Source organism: Aulonocara sp. 'chitande type north' Nkhata Bay, linkage group LG16 (genome assembly GCF_057382095.1).
Source record: "Aulonocara sp. 'chitande type north' Nkhata Bay isolate Kocher_YH1m ecotype deep benthic linkage group LG16, A_spYH_male_GT1.1, whole genome shotgun sequence".
Classification (NCBI taxonomy): domain Eukaryota; kingdom Metazoa; phylum Chordata; class Actinopteri; order Cichliformes; family Cichlidae; genus Aulonocara; species Aulonocara sp. 'chitande type north' Nkhata Bay.
In genome coordinates this window covers 16,692,572-16,711,503 of record NC_141359.1, presented here as the reverse complement: position 1 = coordinate 16,711,503, position 18,932 = coordinate 16,692,572, and the positions used below count along the sequence as shown (strand labels likewise).

General features: G+C 40.5%; 1 protein-coding gene across 6 annotated transcripts in view; it reads left to right on the top strand.

Annotated features, from left to right (window-relative positions):
- Window positions 1–18,932, top strand: part of znf385b (zinc finger protein 385B) — a 66,522-nt gene that overhangs the window by 13,731 nt on the left and 33,859 nt on the right. For 3 of the 6 annotated variants that reach the window (XM_086267832.1, XM_086267836.1, XM_086267831.1), the window contains 3 exons: window positions 14,876–15,013; window positions 15,110–15,253; window positions 15,477–15,590. In XM_086267832.1, coding sequence (XP_086123958.1) covers window positions 14,878–15,013; window positions 15,110–15,253; window positions 15,477–15,590 — 394 coding nt within the window. In that variant the 5' untranslated portion in view covers window positions 14,876–14,877. Of the gene's footprint in view, window positions 1–4,512; window positions 4,544–11,241; window positions 11,337–12,325; window positions 12,345–14,875; window positions 15,014–15,109; window positions 15,254–15,476; window positions 15,591–18,932 lie in introns of those variants that run through there. The other 3 variants (XM_086267834.1, XM_086267833.1, XM_086267835.1) reach the window with 3 other exon arrangements.

Here is an 18,932-nt window from a genome sequence, read left to right as displayed (position 1 = left end):
CAGATAGAATATTGAGCCATGAGATTTGGAGAGCTGGGCGGGTTGGTGGCCGTGCAGAACAGCGGGGGAACTGTAGCTAAACTGAGCAGAGAGTCCAGACTGTGGAGGACTAATAATTGGTATGTACTACCAACAGTGGTATATAATTGGTGTACACTACCATCAGTGGTATATAATTGGTGTACACTACCATCAGAGGTATATAATTGGTGCATACTACCATCAGTGGTATATAATTGGTGTACACTACCATCAGTGGTATATAATTGGTGCATACTACCATCAGTGGTATATAATTGGTGTACACTACCATCAGTGGTATATAATTGGTGCATACTACCATCAGTGGTATATAATTGGTGCATACTACCATCAGTGGTATATAATTGGTGTGTACTACCATCAGTGGTATATAATTGGTGTGTACTACCATCAGTGGTATATAATTGGTGTGTACTACCAACAGTGGTATATAATTGGTGCATACTACCATCAGTGGTATATAATTGGTGTACACTACCATCAGTGGTATATAATTGGTGCATACTACCATCAGTGGTATATAATTGGTGTACACTACCATCAGTGGTATATAATTGGTGCATACTACCATCAGTAGTATATAATTGGTGTACACTACCATCAGTGGTATATAATTGGTGTATACTACCATCAGTGGTATATAATTGGTGTGTACTACCATCAGTGGTATATAATTGGTGTACACTACCATCAGTGGTATATAATTGGTGTACACCATCAGTGGTATATAATTGGTGCATACTACCATCAGTGGTATATAATTGGTGTACACTACCATCAGTGGTATATAATTGGTGCATACTACCATCAGTGGTATATAATTGGTGTGTACTACCATCAGTGGTATATAATTGGTGTACACTACCATCAGTGGTATATAATTGGTGTACACCATCAGTGGTAGATAATTGGTGTATACTACCATCAGTAGTATATAATTGGTGTACACTACCATCAGTGGTATATAATTGGTGTACACTACCATCAGTGGTATATAATTGGTGCATACTACCATCAGTGGTATATAATTGGTGTATACTACCATCAGTGGTATATAATTGGTGTACACTACCATCAGTGGTATATAATTGGTGCATACTACCATCAGTGGTATATAATTGGTGTACACTACCATCAGTGGTATATAATTGGTGTACACTACCATCAGTGGTATATAATTGGTGTACACTACCATCAGTGGTATATAATTGGTGCATACTACCATCAGTGGTATATAATTGGTGTATACTACCATCAGTAGTATATAATTGGTGTACACTACCATCAGTGGTATATAATTGGTGCATACTACCATCAGTGGTATATAATTGGTGTACACTACCATCAGTGGTATATAATTGGTGCATACTACCATCAGTGGTAGATAATTGGTGTATACTACCATCAGTAGTATATAATTGGTGTACACTACCATCAGTGGTATATAATTGGTGTACACTACCATCAGTGGTATATAATTGGTGCATACTACCATCAGTGGTATATAATTGGTGTACACTACCATCAGTGGTATATAATTGGTGTACACTACCATCAGTGGTATATAATTGGTGCATACTACCATCAGTAGTATATAATTGGTGTATACTACCATCAGTGGTATATAATTGGTGTGTACTACCATCAGTGGTATATAATTGGTGCATACTACCATCAGTGGTATATAATTGGTGTACACCACCATCAGTGGTAGATAATTGGTGTATACTACCATCAGTAGTATATAATTGGTGTATTCTACCATCAGTGGACAGCAATGATATTCTGACGTGCTCACACACACTCACAGAGAGGTCAGAGGAGTTTTTTTTGTGAGGAACAGCCAGTCGAGTGAGACGACTGTCAGTAGATGCTCAGAAGAGTGCAAGTGGTAATCTCTATTATTAGACTACAGATTATACTAAATGAGCTACAACTGCAGACATGCACACACGCACACATACACACACTTATCTTTGGATTATAATCCCAGGCCCACAATCTCCATCTGGCTCAACCAATCATGTCCCACCAAATCCTGCACAGCCTGCTGGGTAACCTACATTCAATAGTGTGTTTATCTGTGTTTGTGTCTGCGTGGGTGTTTGTGTGTGTGTGTGTTTGTGTGTGATTGTTGGTGGTAATCCCCAACAGTCCGTAATAGAGGAACATCTGGTTTATCTCATTGACCCTGAGGTTTCCTTTTTTTGGGAGGTGAAAAACAGAATATGAAAAAAATAACATTTACAGATACTTTTATCTGTAAATAATTAATGTACATGTCATTAAAAAGACCTCAACTGAATGAGTATCATATTAGCCTAAAATTAGCCTAGTGGGGAGTTTTTGAGACAGAAAAACAAGAACAACACCTATAAGAGAAACTAGTCTACGGTGGTGCTGTTTTTCTTTTTTCACCTCAGAATGTGAGCTTTACAACATAAAACATTTAATTTCAACTGATTAATGTTCATAACTGTGTTGATGGGTCTAATGATTTCACAGTATATTTCTTCCTCTAAGTCTGCCTGTGGCTGAAGGGGACAGGAAGGCGGTTCATTAGTGTCGGGGGCCCCGGGGGTCTCGGGTGCCTTTGTTAGCAGTAGCAGTCAGTGCTAGCAGTGCAGTCCTGGATTTTAGTGTGGAACTGGAGGTTCACCTTGAGCAGTTAGTGTCAGGTCCTGATGGAGCAGAGCAGCTATTTAAAGACAGAGCTGAAGTCACATTGTCCTGAAGTGAAGGTTGGACGTATAAAACAATCTCGCTGCGCCTCCTGTTATAAATACGTATGTGTTTAATCTGTACAATATCATCTCAGGCATAAACATGAGAGGATTAAAATTCATACAAACACACCCTGAATCTAAACATGAGCCAAATAAAATCCCAGAAAACAGTCTGAGTTCACAATGAGAGAAACAGTTAATAAATCAATAATAAGTATAAGAAATAATCAGATTAATTAAGGCAGTTATCATAATGACCTTTTAATGTGGTCTCCCTTATTAATCTGAAAAGGGGATGTGATAAAATAGATTAACAGATGTGACCTACACATGCACAGGTTATGTTTTTACTCGAACACTTTTCTGCTCATTCACCCTTTCACACACACTCTCACATCAGTGACAGCGGTCCTGCAGTGCAAGACTCTTGCCTGCTACTGTGAGCTGCTTTAGTCCTTTTTCACTGGAGAGTGGCTGGCCTGGAAAATCTCCAGTCACTAGGCAAAAATGTGAATTCCCTGACCAGCTGACGAGTGGTTGCTGGAAGGTTGCTGAGTGAAATTGGTTGCAATGAAGGTGCAGCGCCAAAAAACTGTTTATGATTGCTCTGATCACCAGCGGTTTGCATGGAAGATGCTGACTTGTCTGGAAATACTCACCATTTACTAGAAAAAGAGCTCCACAAACCCAAAATGGAGATTGTTCACCTTAAGAAAAAATATTCATTACCAAAGAATGGTCTCAGCCTCAGCCACAACGCTGCCAGTATAAAACAATACTTCTATTGGGGCTGTCTCTTAACTTATCAAAAGAGAACTGGTGATATCTGATGACATGTCAGCTGTGCAACATAAATATGCTTAAATGGACGATTGTCCATTAAAATAACCCTCAGTTGACCTTTTTTTTGCTCTTGGCATGTACTTTCAGAGTGTTTGCAAACTAGTCAGTAACTTACATGCAAAGTACTGGCAACTGTGGCAATCTGCTTGTGACCAAAGCAATTACATGGAGGTTTTCAGTGCAGCACTTCATACGTCTTTGGTACCACTCACTCACCTGTTGCAGGCTTGTGTGACTCAGGCCTTAGTTTCTGTCACATCACGACTGCTGGTGTTTCATATTAAAATCAATTTTTTTTAAATTATTTTTGTGTGTGTTGGTTTCTATGTGGTTGGGTTATATCTGGACCTCCATCAAAAATAATGACTCAAAAATGTGTCTGTGATTTTTTTCCACCAATCCATGATTTTCACATCTGAAGATGTCTGCATGTTGTTTATTTGATCTCTGCAGACGCCCACGTGCAAAATCTGACGCCGTGCGCACCGACTGTGCTCGAGCTTCAAAAGCAAACCGGACACTAGCTTTGTGCTCCATATGTACTTCATGATGTTTAGATTAGTCAAGCAGTTTGCAAATGCGGTTTGCTTCAGGAGGTTGCCGTGATGCTGTGTATTCATTCAAATGCTTATCCACTGGAAAAAATGAACTTTTGTGGTAAAAAAAAAAGTTTAAATACTTACATTGCGAGGCGTTTAGTGTGCTTTGGAGATTGCCAGAAAATAGCAATGGCATAAATAGTTTTAAAACTGTGTGTTTATTAATCTAAACCTGCTGAGAGGCAAACAGTAGCTCCCTTTTTGACAGTGACGTGAATAAAGAAAATTTTATCTTTTTTTTAATGTAGGAGAAAGAGCGAGGTTTTAGAGACAACACGGACAGAAAATTGAGCATTTGGGCAGAGGACAGTGTGCCTGCAGGCAGTCATTCATGTGAGTACTTGCATCACTCATGAAGTGAGGACCTAAATCTGTTTGCACAGTCACACTGTGGGCAGAAAACAAGTCTACATAAATCATTACATTTCATAGGGGAAGACTTAAGTTAAGGATTAGGGAAAGTCTACAGGAAATGAATGTCAGTCTGCACGATGTCCTCTAATGTGATGGAAAAACAACTCTGTGCGTGTGAGGACTGACCACAGTGACATCACCGGCAGTGTTTTTACAGCACAGCGTTTCTCTGACAACCACAAAACAGTCACACAGAAGTCTGCACTGTCTGCAAACGTGTCATTCCACCTGTTGGAGCTTTTCATTGGGCTGCCGTGACTCCTTAATTCCCTTGTTTGTGTCTCTTCCTCACAACTCTAAGGATGGAAGAACTTCATTTTCCTAATGAGCAATGGGCTTTCGCTATGGGCAACAACTTAACTTTCCTATAATGAGGTGTAAAAACAAAAAGAGCAGCCGTTTTGTTTAAATAAGAGTGCATTTCATGTGATTTCTGCTCTTCCAACATTTATTATATTACAAGTCTGCTGTGGCCTCATGAAAAACGATTCTGAGAAATAACAATTATTATATTTTTACTAATGTCCACAGAGGGATTTTATTTTATAATAATCCTTCACAGACCTTAAATAACAAGCCGAGCTCAGCAGAATATGTTAAAGTAAGAGGCTACAGTGCAAAAACAGTCTGTGATTAAACTCCGGTAAGAATTGCTCATAACAACATTTTCCAGTGGATGATTAAGAACAACTGGTGAGACATGTAGCTCCATAAGCAGGAGTTTCTATTCACTTTTTTACGGGGCGTATGGATTCGAAGCTTTAATTTTTGAGTTATTTTCAAGTCAATCGATAATATAAAAGCTTCCTCATGTTTTTACATCTTACTCTTCGTCTCCTTGGAGATGCTCACAAGATTAATATCCAAAGTGATGGTAAACCTCACCCGATTCCTTGTTATACATCTCCGGAGACAGGAGAAAGCACGAGAGTGGGAATCACCTCGTGTGTCCTCACGGTGCGTTCAGGTTTCGGCCCCCTGCAGCTCTTCAGATTCACTTTAGCCGGAACACGAATGTGATCTCATCCCCCTGGTAGTGCTGTGTGTGGCTTTATGTGAAATGCTGCTCATATACAGATATGGATGTGGTATTTGGCTAATTCCTGCACTGAATGCCAGCTCCAGCATCCAGGCTTAAGCTTTCTTCTTGCTACAGTAAGCCATAAGCTAGTCTGAAGAAGGGGTAAGGCTGATGCTCAACATAAACTAGAAGACAATGAAAACAATCTGGCAGTGCACCACCTTTTATTCAAAGACTGGAGAACTTTGAGGCTTTTGATTTGCAAAACTGGAACTAGATTTCTTTTGAGACTATTTCCCATCATGTCCCGGATATAAATTTACAAGAACAAATATTGAAGATTGAAGTGGAAGTAGGGGCTTGGTGCAACATTTGACTGATGTCTTCCTGTATGTGATTGATCTTAAGCTGTTAAACATTCTGGATTTTCTTGTAAGTTCGAAGTTTTCTGGCCACCGTACACTAAATGATTAAATTGAAAAGAGCATGCCAGTTTCAAGAGTTTACTGTGACTCTCAGTAATTGCCTATGAGACTGGAATTGTTTGGAAACTGAAGGTGTAAGGCTGACATAAGTCACTTCTGCATAGCTTGTAGCATTTTAGCAAACATGTAGCACTATTGCACTTCTTGTGTCGACCTTAAAACAAGACTTTTAGGGGAGTATTTGGCTGGACATATCGAGTAATTTGAATACATGTAGGTTTTGCACATAATTTTTTTACATAAGTACAATGCAACCGAATCTGGTCAAATGAAATATACTTGGTTGGTATAAATTCACTTTGTACTAAGCATATTTTATTTGATGATTCATTATTTCAATAAGCAAACCTTTAATTTTCTATATTTCTGCTGCATTTTACTCAAAATTATTGCTTGACGTTTATGAATTTTAAGGCTTATTTTTGAGAGCAGGTCACTATCTTTGTGAATGAAAGGATTGTACAGTGTATAATAAAAACAGAAACAATGTATGTTCAGAACAGCAAGATTCTAAAAAATGCAACAAAATAAGCAGATACAATGAAAGCACAGTGAGTCTCAGTGAGAGCATGTAAAAGAACATCAGTATGCCAAAATGCTGACATTATTAGTGGATTAGATTCTCATTTGCATGGTATTTAATTTAGCAGTTGTTTTCACTCCTAAAATTCTAGTGTCACGATAACGCTTGTCTTACTCATGAAAGATGAGGCTGAAAATCTGTTTATTTCAGTTATTTTTTGGATGATATAGAAACTTTTGCCTGTTTAATCCCTTTAGAAGCTAACATGACGTAACATTATAATGTTTTTTTTAATTATAATGTAATACTGTTACAGAACTGACTTGTGATGATGCTTTCAGTCAGATTGCTCTTTCGTGCATTACAGTGTTTTATTATTATGCTTGGTTGATTAGGTTTGGAACTGTCGTGGTTTTACACATGAATGAACTGAACTTTTAAACCTTTAAAAATAGAGTTAAAACAAACCAGATGCAGTAGAACCGGCTTTTGTATTTTACGTGTTGACAACTGGAATCATTAAACATTGTTACAGTGGTTTTGTGAGTTGGTCCCTAGCTGTGTTACAGCTTTGAACAGAAAAATTAGGCCTGAATTGAACCTTTCTGGTAGCTCTTCCCCACAGTAACCTCCATAAAGGCAGTGTTTAGCTTGTAGTTTCAGGTCAGAGCTATTCCACTTTTGGTTTTGAGGTTAGACATGAATTAGTTTGCTGAGAGTTGACCTTGTACATTCTGCTGGAGGGAAATCGCAGCCTTCAAGAAAGCTCTCTGTGTGCAAATGAAAGAAAGAAAGAAAGACTAAGCAGATATTAAAACATTTATATGGAAACTGTTTGGTTAGACTGATTCGTCCAGTTCTGACCCCTCCTCCCCTCAACACAACAAAACAAGAATATATGTGAAAAATAGCAATGGAAAGATTTTTTTCTGATTTGACCTCTTTCAAAAGACAGCTGTGAAAATATGTGTATTGTATCAGTGTGCAACGCCTCAGAAACTGCAGTGAGGCAACAGTTTGTCACAGTGACATTTTTCAAGACCTTACAGCAGAAGAAGATACGGCCTGCACGCAATTACTCGTGTGGTTAAGAATGTGTTTTACTTTTAAACAATGTGACACTGTTTTGCAGTGAGAATATACAATTTATATATTCACAAATGCAAAATTTGTAACGAGTTTGTTCTGATGTTGGATCTCAGATTAATTCAGGGACAAACATCACACTATATCTAGTACTTTGTTTCAACATTTCTGCTGCTGGCTACCGCTTCGTATGCTGTGTGTGTCTTTGACCACTGTTATTACCAGTTCCAAGCCTCGGGGTGAGAGACAGCCACTCTCCGATGTCTCTCTGTCTTTTCAGATCTCCATTAGTTTCTTTTCCCTGTCCTCCCCTGAGGTTACGCTGTGTGCGTGCACGCACGTGTGTCTATGCGGTGTCTCTTTCAGGGAACAGTGACATACATTGGTGCCCCTCGCCTCTTTATCTTTAACCCCAGCAGGATTCAGAGCTTTCCACTACTCAGACGAGCTCCTCATTTGTCCACTCGCAGAAATAAAAACACTGTGGGAGCAAGACAAGATCAGATTATATAAGATTTAACATGGGGAGAACTGGTATCGTCAATTATGTTGTCACATAAGCTGAAAAGCATCTCTGGTTTGAAAAAAACTCTTCAGACCAGAATAATGGTTCATAAAAGATTTCATACACCACTGAACAATAACACACGCCTGGTGGTTCCTGAAAAGTTGACATATATTTTGTACATAAATGGTTTTTAACTAACAATAGTCAGTTAACATTAATAGTAGTGCACATGTTGAGTGAAGCTGGCAGTGGCTTGAGCAGGACCTGGGCATTGTACGGCCTCCGGGCCACATCCGGCCCTTTGGTTACCCCTGACTGGCCCACATGAGGAAAATTGAAATGAAAAATAGACAGCATGCGGTTTTCCCATTTCAACATCCAAACACTCCTTCATAAGCTCCATCAGGGAATGAATTACTGTTTTTTTTTAATTTGTGGGAAATGATTTTAATGGTGACTGCTGTTTTTCAAAGTTTATTTAGGTACATGCATGCAAATGACTAGAGCTTCACTGTAAATGCATTGAAATGGATGTTTGTGAGACATGTGAGTTTGCTAGACCTGAAAAATGTCAGCTCGCATAAAAGAAAAACACTGATGCAGAATGTAGAATTTTTAACAAGACATAGACTTTGAAATATTTATTTAATGAAGGCAGAGGCGACGTCATGTTAAAGATACAGATACAGGTACATGGGCATTGTACAGTGAAATTGGAGCGGAGCTTATGTCTAAGCAGATTAGCATCCATACATTCTTACTGCATACTGTATTATTTAATTCCACAGAAATTAAATTAAATTCCACAGAATTAAATAATACAATAAACATGTAATATAATAAGATAGTTATTTAAATAGTGAGCAAAATAGTGAGTTTAATAACATTAAAATAGCAAATATGAAAGTATAAATACTCATAAATACACATACAGATCTGCTAAAAAGGTTATTACACTTGTTGGTAGGTAGCAGCAGCCATGGAATGTGGGTGTTATTGAATATTTTACCGTTTTGTACTAGATGTAATGTTACATTTGGCACCATTGTACTGAATATTACTGGTGTTGGCCAGAGGGGCCGATGGCGCGATATGGCAGCCTCGCTTCTGTCAGTCTGTCCCAGGGCAGCTGTGGCTACAACCGTAGCTGCCTCCACCAGTGTGTGAATGTGAGAGTGAATGAATAGTGGAATTGTAAAGCGCTTTGGGTGCCTTGAAAAGCGCTATATAAATCCAATCCATTATCCATTAATATTACACGTTAGTTTGTGGATCAGATTGATGGGAAGAATTTAAGAGTTACAGTTTGAATGAGGGGAAAGATGCAAGAATGGCTGACGCAGAGTAGGAATCGACATCTAAACCTTTGCTAGCTAAGCTAAAAAGTAACAAGGACTTTTTTTTTACCAAGCTTCACACGTCCATGGATGGAGCAGTCTAGGCCAGCTTAGTTATTCTGTCATGGGGGATTTATCAAATGCCCTGATGGGGGGAAAAAGCATTTTAAGAAAAGGATGTTTTCCCTTCCCATTGTCGCCAGTAAGTTCATGCTCTGAGTAGTTTGTTGAGTCTTTTTCTGTAAAATCTTTACCTTATTATGTGAGCCCGCCAAAACATTGTTGAGAGGATGCTGAAGGTTATAGAAGACATTAGTTATAAGCAGAGAAGAGATTTTTTGAAAAAAAAATGATAGCTTGAAATTTGTCTTCCCAGTCAGGCTTGCACAAATAAGGTCAGCATGCATCACAGCACGAGACATACAGTTATGCAAAAATAAAAGATTTCAGAAGACTCGTTGCAGTTGTCTGAAAAACTAAGTCCTTGATTTAGTAGCTTGTGGAACCAACATTAGCAGCAATAACTTGAAGTAATTGTTTTCTGTATGATTTTATTAGTCTCTTACATTTATGTGGAGCACTTTTATTCCACTCTCTTTATAAGGTTGCTTCACTTCATTGAGGTTTGCTGCCTTTTATTTATGCACAGCTCTGTTAAGGGCCTTCCACAGGATTTCAGGACTTTAACCAGGCCATTGCAGCACCTCGATTATTTTCCTTTTCAGCCATTCTTTTGTTTGCTGGTGTTCTTGAATTCATTGTCCTGTTTGAGCTCTAGTTGTCGGACAGATGGCGTCACATTTGACTGCAAATACTTTGGTGTCCAGAGGAGTTCATAGCTGATTCAGTGTATGCAAGATGTCCAAGACCAAATCATCACCCCTCCCCCACCGTACTTGATAGTTGGTTCCTCAGGTTTCTAGTTTGTTCAGATGCAACTTTGCAAACCTAAGCTGTGCTGTCATGTTCTTTTTAGAGAGGGATGCACTGATTTTTTCACAGGACAAAAAGAAGACAGTTTACATGAAGTAAACTGATTAAAAATACCCAACCAAATGAAACAAAAAATCCCAACACCATTTATTTGCATTTTTTTAAGCATCGATGAGGTGAAAGCGTTCCAATTCAAACCAGTTTTAGACTTTTCTAGGAATCTTTCCACGTCCTGAGAATGTAACTTGTCACCTTTTACTTGTAACCAGATTTAAACATAAAGGGGTGTTTTAAAAAGCTATGAAGGGCCGACTGGATTTAGCTTCTTGGCATGACTAGTGTAGACAGACACCTACTTGCGCTCATTAATGTCACTTTGTTCATGTTTCTAACTAGGGATGGGTACCGGTGTCCGGTGCCATCATGGCACCGGTTCTGACATAAACGGTAGTAACCAGACCGAAAAGCAGCGCACATTTCGGTGCTTTATTTCGGTGCTTTTTTTTCCTGAGCTGTGATACACTTTTAGCCAATTGTTTTACGTTTCCGAGGATAGTAGGCGGGGCCAGGTACGTACGTTCTGTTAGAGCAGAGCTACAGATTAAAAATGTCCAAGGCGAAGCGTTAAAAGTCTGGCTGTACTTCACAGCAAAATATGCAAACTCAGCAGCCTGCAACAAGTGCTTTAAGCTGATACTGTGATACTGTCAAAGGAGGTAACACCTCAAATCTGATGAAACACCTGGCGACGCATAGCGTTTTTTTTAAAAGCCGAGAAATGCGCCGTATTTGATGGCAGCAGCAGCCGTTCTTCTCTGCGTGAGTAGCTTAATGTTGTTCTTGTGTGATTGACGTTGAGTAGGCTAACCACGTTATTACATTAATGCATGTAAGGTGAACTAGCAAACATCATCATAGCTACATGCAGCTGTCTTCTTGTTTGATGGCAGATACTCCCTTCACCCTGGCCAAAAAGGCTAAAATGACCAAAGAAAAAGTGGAAAACAGTTAAACATGAGAGGTTTTTGGACAAAGTTTGTGTTTTTTCCATTGTTTAAGCACTGCTTCCAGCCAAGAGTGATACCATATATGCCCCATAGCTGCAGAAAAGGCTAACATTGTTATCTTTTTACAAAAAAACAGCTGAACATGAGAGGTTCTTGGACCAATTTTGTGTTCTCCATTCTTTAAGCACCGGTTTGAGCACCGTTTGAGCACCGGCACCGTTTCAAAAGTACCGATTTGGCACCGGTATCGGATAAAACCTAAACGATACCCATCCCTATTTCTAACAGTGGCCACTCATGTTAAAAGTGTGACCACTGGTAGAATAGAAGAAGCCCCAGCGGCCCTAATGGCGTTATTCCCATAGAGCACTGTTGTAAAAAGGGTGTGTAAAACTGTTGACACCTCCAACTGCAAAGAAGGCTGATTATTATGTTTTTGTATCTATCTTTTTAATCCATAGCGGTATTATAGCTCTAACTGGAGCTTTATTTGGTCTGCTTCATCCCAATGTAAAGTTAAAGGCTGAGTGTTATGATGTCTGTTAGGTCAGTGATGCTCAGTGGGCTGCACAGTATGGAAGCGAGGGGGCAGGCGGGGGGTTGCCATCAGCTGAACACTTTTAATTCAAATGAGTAGGTGCCATCTTTGAGTTTAGTATTCAGTTCTCGACATTCATTATGGTCTTGCACTTCTGGATTTAGCAGTCACAGTCTGAGATTCACACACTGACAGAGATGATGGACTGCATTTCACCGCAACATTAAGGACATGCAGATGAGGCTGAAACTCAGTCAGGTGTTTCTTTGAAGTCTTTTCCAGGTTGGTGAGAAGCTCTACCTGAACATATTTCTACTTTTCCTCATCAGTCACGAATTACATTGTTGCTTGACCAGTGTCAGTGTGTGTGTGTGTCTGTGTGTGTGCTTATGTATGTATGAGATTATAACCCACAGCTGGCCTCTCTGATTACTGACTGCCTGGTCAGCCTGGATTAGACTCATACACACACACACACACACACACACACACACACACACACACACACACACACACACTCTACAACTGAGAAGCTAAACACACATTTCATTTGGATCTTGAACTCTCAGTTCACTGACTTAGTCTTTCTCTGTCTGCGTCTTACTTTGTGCGTTTGTGTGTGTGAGAGTGAAGATGTGTGCATGTAGTTACCTGTGTGTGAGAGTGTGTGTGTAACTCCCAGCTCAATAGAGCAGATATATTTAATCCTTCCCTTGCTGAAGCTGATGTCAGCATGAGCTGGCTCTCTCGCTCTGTGTGTGAGTATGTGTGTGTGTGTGCACGCGCGCGCACATTTTTGAAGCTAATTCATCACAGTGGCAGATTAACCAGCTGTCTGCAGAACATAAAGTCCACCACTAACAACCAGCTGGAAGAGGGAGCGAGACAGGAAGTGTCTCCTGATAACTGAACCGTGACATGGGTTGTTTTGTGTCTCTGCCTTACACATTAGAGTGTTAGTCTCTATTTACCTTTACAGCGCTAAATTCTGCATTACCAGTGAGCCTCAGTCTCTGTGTCTAACAAGACACAGGGAAACTGTGCATGACGAATTAACAAAGAAAAATCTGGAAAGTAAAACTAAGGGAGATGTTTCAAGCTACGCTCCTGTCCGATGCAGACTGAGCTAGATCTAAAACTGTCTTCCACCAGAGATCACTCCAGCTAGTCTCAGGCCACACCTGTTCTAGTGGCCAACCTCACAGAAATCCCATGGAGCTAACGGCACAATGGCAGGCTGAAATGGGCAAAGCAAAAGAACCCAAAAGGCTCAAATAGACAGACTTATGAGCCAAGGCAGAGCAGCATACCCAGCTCCTCACTTTGGGATGCAGAACAGTCAACAAGCAGGCAGTTGAAAAGTTGAGGAGGGGGTTCAAGAACAAGCCTTCTAGTCACAGGAGAGGCAGATGAGCAACGCAGCAGGTGACTGAAACTAGAGAAAAAAGAAGAAGTAGAACAGCTTGATTCTGACAGCAGTTTCTTCCTGTTGAAAGGGAGTTTTTCCCTGCCACTTTCACCAAGTGCTTGCTCAAAGGAGGTTGTTTGATTGGTAGAGTTTTCTCTGTGTTATTGTATGGTTTTTACCTTAAAATATAAAGCCACTTGAGGCCCTTTCTGTTGTGATTTCACGCTACATAAATAAAATGGAATGGGATGAGCAGGGCCTTTACTTTTATTCCTCGAGCTGCAAACACCAAATACCTTTCCTAACATTATTTAAGTCAGATTTCAGTAATTTAAACTTCACAATGGCTCAGACTATATGAGTGTAATGTAACCTGTCACAAATTCACATGAAAAAAAGATTGTCAGCACTGTTTCACACATTTTTTTGTAAAAATTTTATGTTTTTTATGTGCAGAAACTATAGTTTCACTCAAGCATAATGAGTTATTTTGTGCCGCTGTGCACACAGACGAAATCGAGTATCGATAGTAGAGGGAAGTAGACCTTGAGTTAGTGCCGTAATGATCGTGTCCCTGTATTTATATGAGTAATGTACATTGTGGCAGTAAACCAAACTAAATGAGAGGGTGTGTGTGTTTTATTGGAGGTCATGTGACTTGGCAGCGCTGCCAGGACAGCAGATGGACGCAGTCATGGTTTGACCTACACACACACATATGTCATGCTTCCTCTCTCTCCTCTTAGTCATTACTTCATCACTTTCCCTGTGAGCGTTTGATGCTTCGCGCTTTGTTTCACTCGTGTCTGTCCGTCCACCCGTCCGTCCCTCAGTGAGTCTTCCTGTTTAAGACATCCCGATGTTTGGTGTCACCTTCACGCTGGCGCTGCAGGCAGAGCTGCTATGTTGAATCACTTCAGTGCTATTTTGTGACGTTTCTCTTTATTTCTTTGCTAGTGTCTTTAAGATAATCTCTTCTAGTAACACATATTAACTGGTGTGATTAGGAAATTCAAGTTTCAGTTTCTTTGAAGGTCATCTGAGTGGATTTGCAACTTATTTAATTGAGAGTGACTCCTTACAGAGCTGGTAAACCTTTGGAGCTGGCACACTGACTCCTGATGTAGGCAAATTAAAATAACCCTAACCTTTTTGCACCGCTGTTTTATAGTTTTATATATTATTTTATAGCACATGCTTAGCTCATGTTCAGGTCAACAAAACCTGTATCATAAGGGTTTTTCTGATGGTCAGCTCTTCAATTCAAAGTGTCAAAGCTCATTCAAGTTAAAATGAAAAAGTAGATGTCTTTGGTGTTTAGTTATTTTAAACCTTAATGCAACTTTTGGGAGAATTATCTCCTAATAATTAAATAATTTGTGTTTCTCTCTCTTCTCGTCTGCAGGGATGAAGACTCCTCTCAGCCCCTCTCAGTTCCTGGACAGTGGTTACATCTTTGGCTTTGGAGGGATGTGTCAAGAGCTGATGGACACGCCCACACCTACGTCCATCAGTCTCTCTGTCCCACAAGCTACATCCTCAGGTGACTGACTTGTTAAGTGACCGGCAGCACAGTATACCTCTGCAACTCAAGGCAAACGATGTCGTTTTCTCCTCTCGTCCCTGCTTTTCTTTTCAGGTCAGAGCGGGACGTACTCGCTGTGTGAGGTGTGCAACCTGCAGCTGACCTCTGCTGCTCAGGCCCAGCTGCACTACAATGGCAGGTCTCACCTCCGGAGAGTGAGACAGCTGCAGGCTGGAGACAACAGGCAGCAGGCAGCAGGTTTGTCATGTGACTGTCGTATCACAGCAGCGTCTGCATGAGCGCATGTAAAAATCGTACGATTAGTTAAATAACTGTTAATTGTGTTCCCCGAGATCCAAACAAAGATTTGAATGGAAAGGAAACTAAATAATAATCAAGTGTAGCAGCAGCAGCAGAGATTCTTCTTATTGTCGGCTCTTTATATGTTCTAATGGGTCTTTGATGTCTTTGATATGAGTAGGGGCCCAGTCCAGGTCTCTTCCCCAGGTCACAGGGCTCAGTTTTCAGCCTGCAGGACTAACTCCGACTCCCGGCTTAAGTTCAGGCCTCAGCGCTCCTTCCAGCACGACTGCAGGTAGGACCAGGGCGACATCTTGTTTTGCCTCACATTTTCAGTCATAAACTGACAGTCAGGTGATTCGTGTCCTGCGTGAGAGGAAATAACTAGTCTGTACTTTGCACTCCCATGCCAACCATCATGCCAGTTGTCAGGATACCCAGAGGGGCATTAAGAGCTAAACGGGACGTTAATTTGTAAAGTCTGACTGCTGTCTGCTGAGCAAGCGTGACTTTGGCTCATCATCATCAACAGCTGCTGCCCCCTGGGAGAGGTTACAGTGTGTGTGTGTGTGTGTGTGTGTGTGTGTGTGTCTGTGTGTGAATGCTAGATTGGAGATTGAGGTCTGACAGGATAAACTGAACCCGCAAGTGACATCATCACTGCAGTTTTTTACGCAGCCTCTGTATGTTTAGCTCCGCCTCAGCATCTGCTAGTTATGTCAGCATTGTGAGCTATGCTGTGGCTGCTGTTGTATAGGCTGTGAGTCCATTCACTCTAAAATATCTCTGTTAAATTGATTATAATTCAACAGAGCAGTTCGTGACGGTTCCCAGTAGCTCTCAGTGACTTTTGTAATTGCCCGACTTGTCTTATAGTTAAAATAGAAATTAATATATATGAATACCTCAACATTTTTAAATAAAATAAAATGATTTAATGGTTTGGTTTAGTCTTAGTATTGCTGGGTCCCAAATTGAAAGCAATCGTCTTTAGACTGAAAAGATGTAAATTCAGAATTTTAAAATCCTTATTAAAACCACAACATTAAAAAATCTGTAAGAGGTTTAAGAATATCTAAGTCAACTATTAATACAAATTATGAGGTCATACAATACAGTGTAAGTGTTCTGTGTAAAGTACTGATGGAATATGATACAGAATGTGGATAATGTACAGCAGGGATCGGCAACCCTAGGCACGCGTGCCACAGCTGGCACACGAAGGGATAACTAATGGCACGGCCATAGCTGAACTGGCCATCGGGCCACCGGGCATTTGCTCGGTGGCCCGATGATTTTTTTATTTATTTTTTTGTAACGGTATAAACAATCAAAGGTGGTGGATTGGCCAGATGCTGGCCGGTGTATAAAAATAACCCAGTTGTTTGGTGGTGGCTATGGCGTAGCTTCCACAGATTCAGTAACATTAGCAAGTGGTGGAGGCCAGCGGGTGGATGAGAGAAAGGGGAGGCAGGAGGAGAGACCCGAGGCAGCCCCCGGTCCAAGTGTCAGGTGAACTGAACTTCAGGTAAGAAGTTATGACCTGCAGTCTATCCAGGTCAGATATAAACCAAGTTTAGGTGGAGTTTATTTTCGTTGTGCTGACTTTTTACAGTCAGTTACAATAACTCGTACTGCGTACTAGCTAGCATGAACTTTATTTTATTCATAAGTTAGTAGAGTTGCCAACCGTCCCGTAAAAAGACGGAATCGTCTCGTATTCAGAGAAAATATTACGCGTTTTGTATTGAGCTGAAAAGGAACACAGCTTGTCCCGTACTTCAGCTAGAATGAAAAAAAGACACAAAGCTGGATTTATTCTGCCTTTACGCTGCACAGCTGCCTCTTCTTCTCTCATTCTCTCCTCCTGCCTCTCCTGTTTCTACTTCAATCATGAAACTGATCAATGATCAGCTGATCGGCTTTTCTCTCTTGTTTGTTTATCGCCCACTTTGCGCCAGAAAGAGGAAACCAGCGGATGTCGCGCTAAACAACAGCAGCACGTTTAAGCTTGATCAGCTGTTGTTAGAATTTATTTTATATTAATCTCTAGTATCAGCTGATGTTTGCTGGAGCCACAGCTGTAAAGCTGCTGGTCATGATATCAGTTTGGATATGTGGTGAGAGGGAAACATGAAGATGAAACCAGGAGATGTCCTTACTGAATCATCAGAGCTGAACAGGTGATGGAGAAACAGGTTTACCTTTTAGGTGACATGAATGAGTTGAAGGGACGTTATGAACTGTTTCTGAGAGACAAATAACACCAGGATCCTTTTTTAGGTAGCTGACAGCTGGTAACTGTGCAGGGGCGGGTCTAGCAAAGTGTTGCCAGGGGGGCAGGTAGGGCATTAACAGGGAGAGGGGGGCACAAAGAAATACTTTCTTATTTTCATTTAAAATGTCTGGCTGTTATTAAATAATTATCTGAAGCTTACAACCAAAGTTTTTATCTGATGTAAAATGTATAGAAATCATACATATACCAACAAGACTGTACATCACTGTCACAACAGCGTTTGTTTTCATTCAAAGGCTTTATGGCTTTTCCTATAATACCTGGTGGGCCGGTCTCTAGTCAAAATGCCCGGGCCAATTTTCTGTCCCAGTCCAGCTCTGGGCACGACACACAGTGAGTTAATCTGAGAAGGTGCATTAAAAAATAAATGGCCACACCAGCGGTGCACATCGCAAATTAGCTCGCACAGACACATTAGTTGTGCTGCTTCTTAATGACGGTATCTTAACTAACAACCCCAAGTACCAGATTCAACTTGTAATTGGCTAAAAATAACTTAGCCTACTGGTGAGAGGGACGTTGTTAGCTTTCCACATTCCGATGCTTCAGGAGCTTTCTGCTCAGCACAGCATCAGCACCACAGAAATACACGGATACATCCGTAGACTCAAGACAGAATTCACAATGTGTTTTCGGGACTTTCAGGTGTTTGTACCAATGTTTCCTTTTCTGATCAAACCAGAAAGGTTTAATGAGCAGTTAGATTTGTCTCGCATTAACTGGCTGAGTTAATGCCAGTTAATGCAACATCGAAGCAGCTGGAATCCACAGCTGTGCGTGTTCATGGAGCTTTCATTTTCACCTGCTGGACATCACTACCTGACAAGTTGAACTGTCTTCAGAACATTGCAGAGGCCTTATTGACAGTATTTGGCTCTACATATCTGTGTGAGCAGATCTTCTCTCACATGAGTCCTCAGGTAGCCGTCTGAAAGCTGGACACTCGGAGACCTGTGTCTCTGAGTGGGAGACCAGAGATCACATTAACATGTGTGTCCCTGTATTAACAAAAATGCCATATTGGCCCAGTTTATTTTTCTTATCATTGTTGTGAGGAGACCATAAATAGCGTTTGCATTTTCTGTTGTACAGTTCATTTGCTGTTATGGATAAAAAGTGTCTTTTTTTTGTTTCAAAATAGCTGATAACTATTCGCTGATAGCTGCCAACATCTGCGAACAAATATAGTGCTATGAAGTTCTTCTATATAGTGTGTAACTGTTCATATAGAGCATTATTAAATTTATTGCTAATGCAATCATATGGCACGTTGACTTCTAAGGAAATTTTAGATGGCACTCATCACCAGAAAGGTTGCCGACCCCTGATGTACAGGAT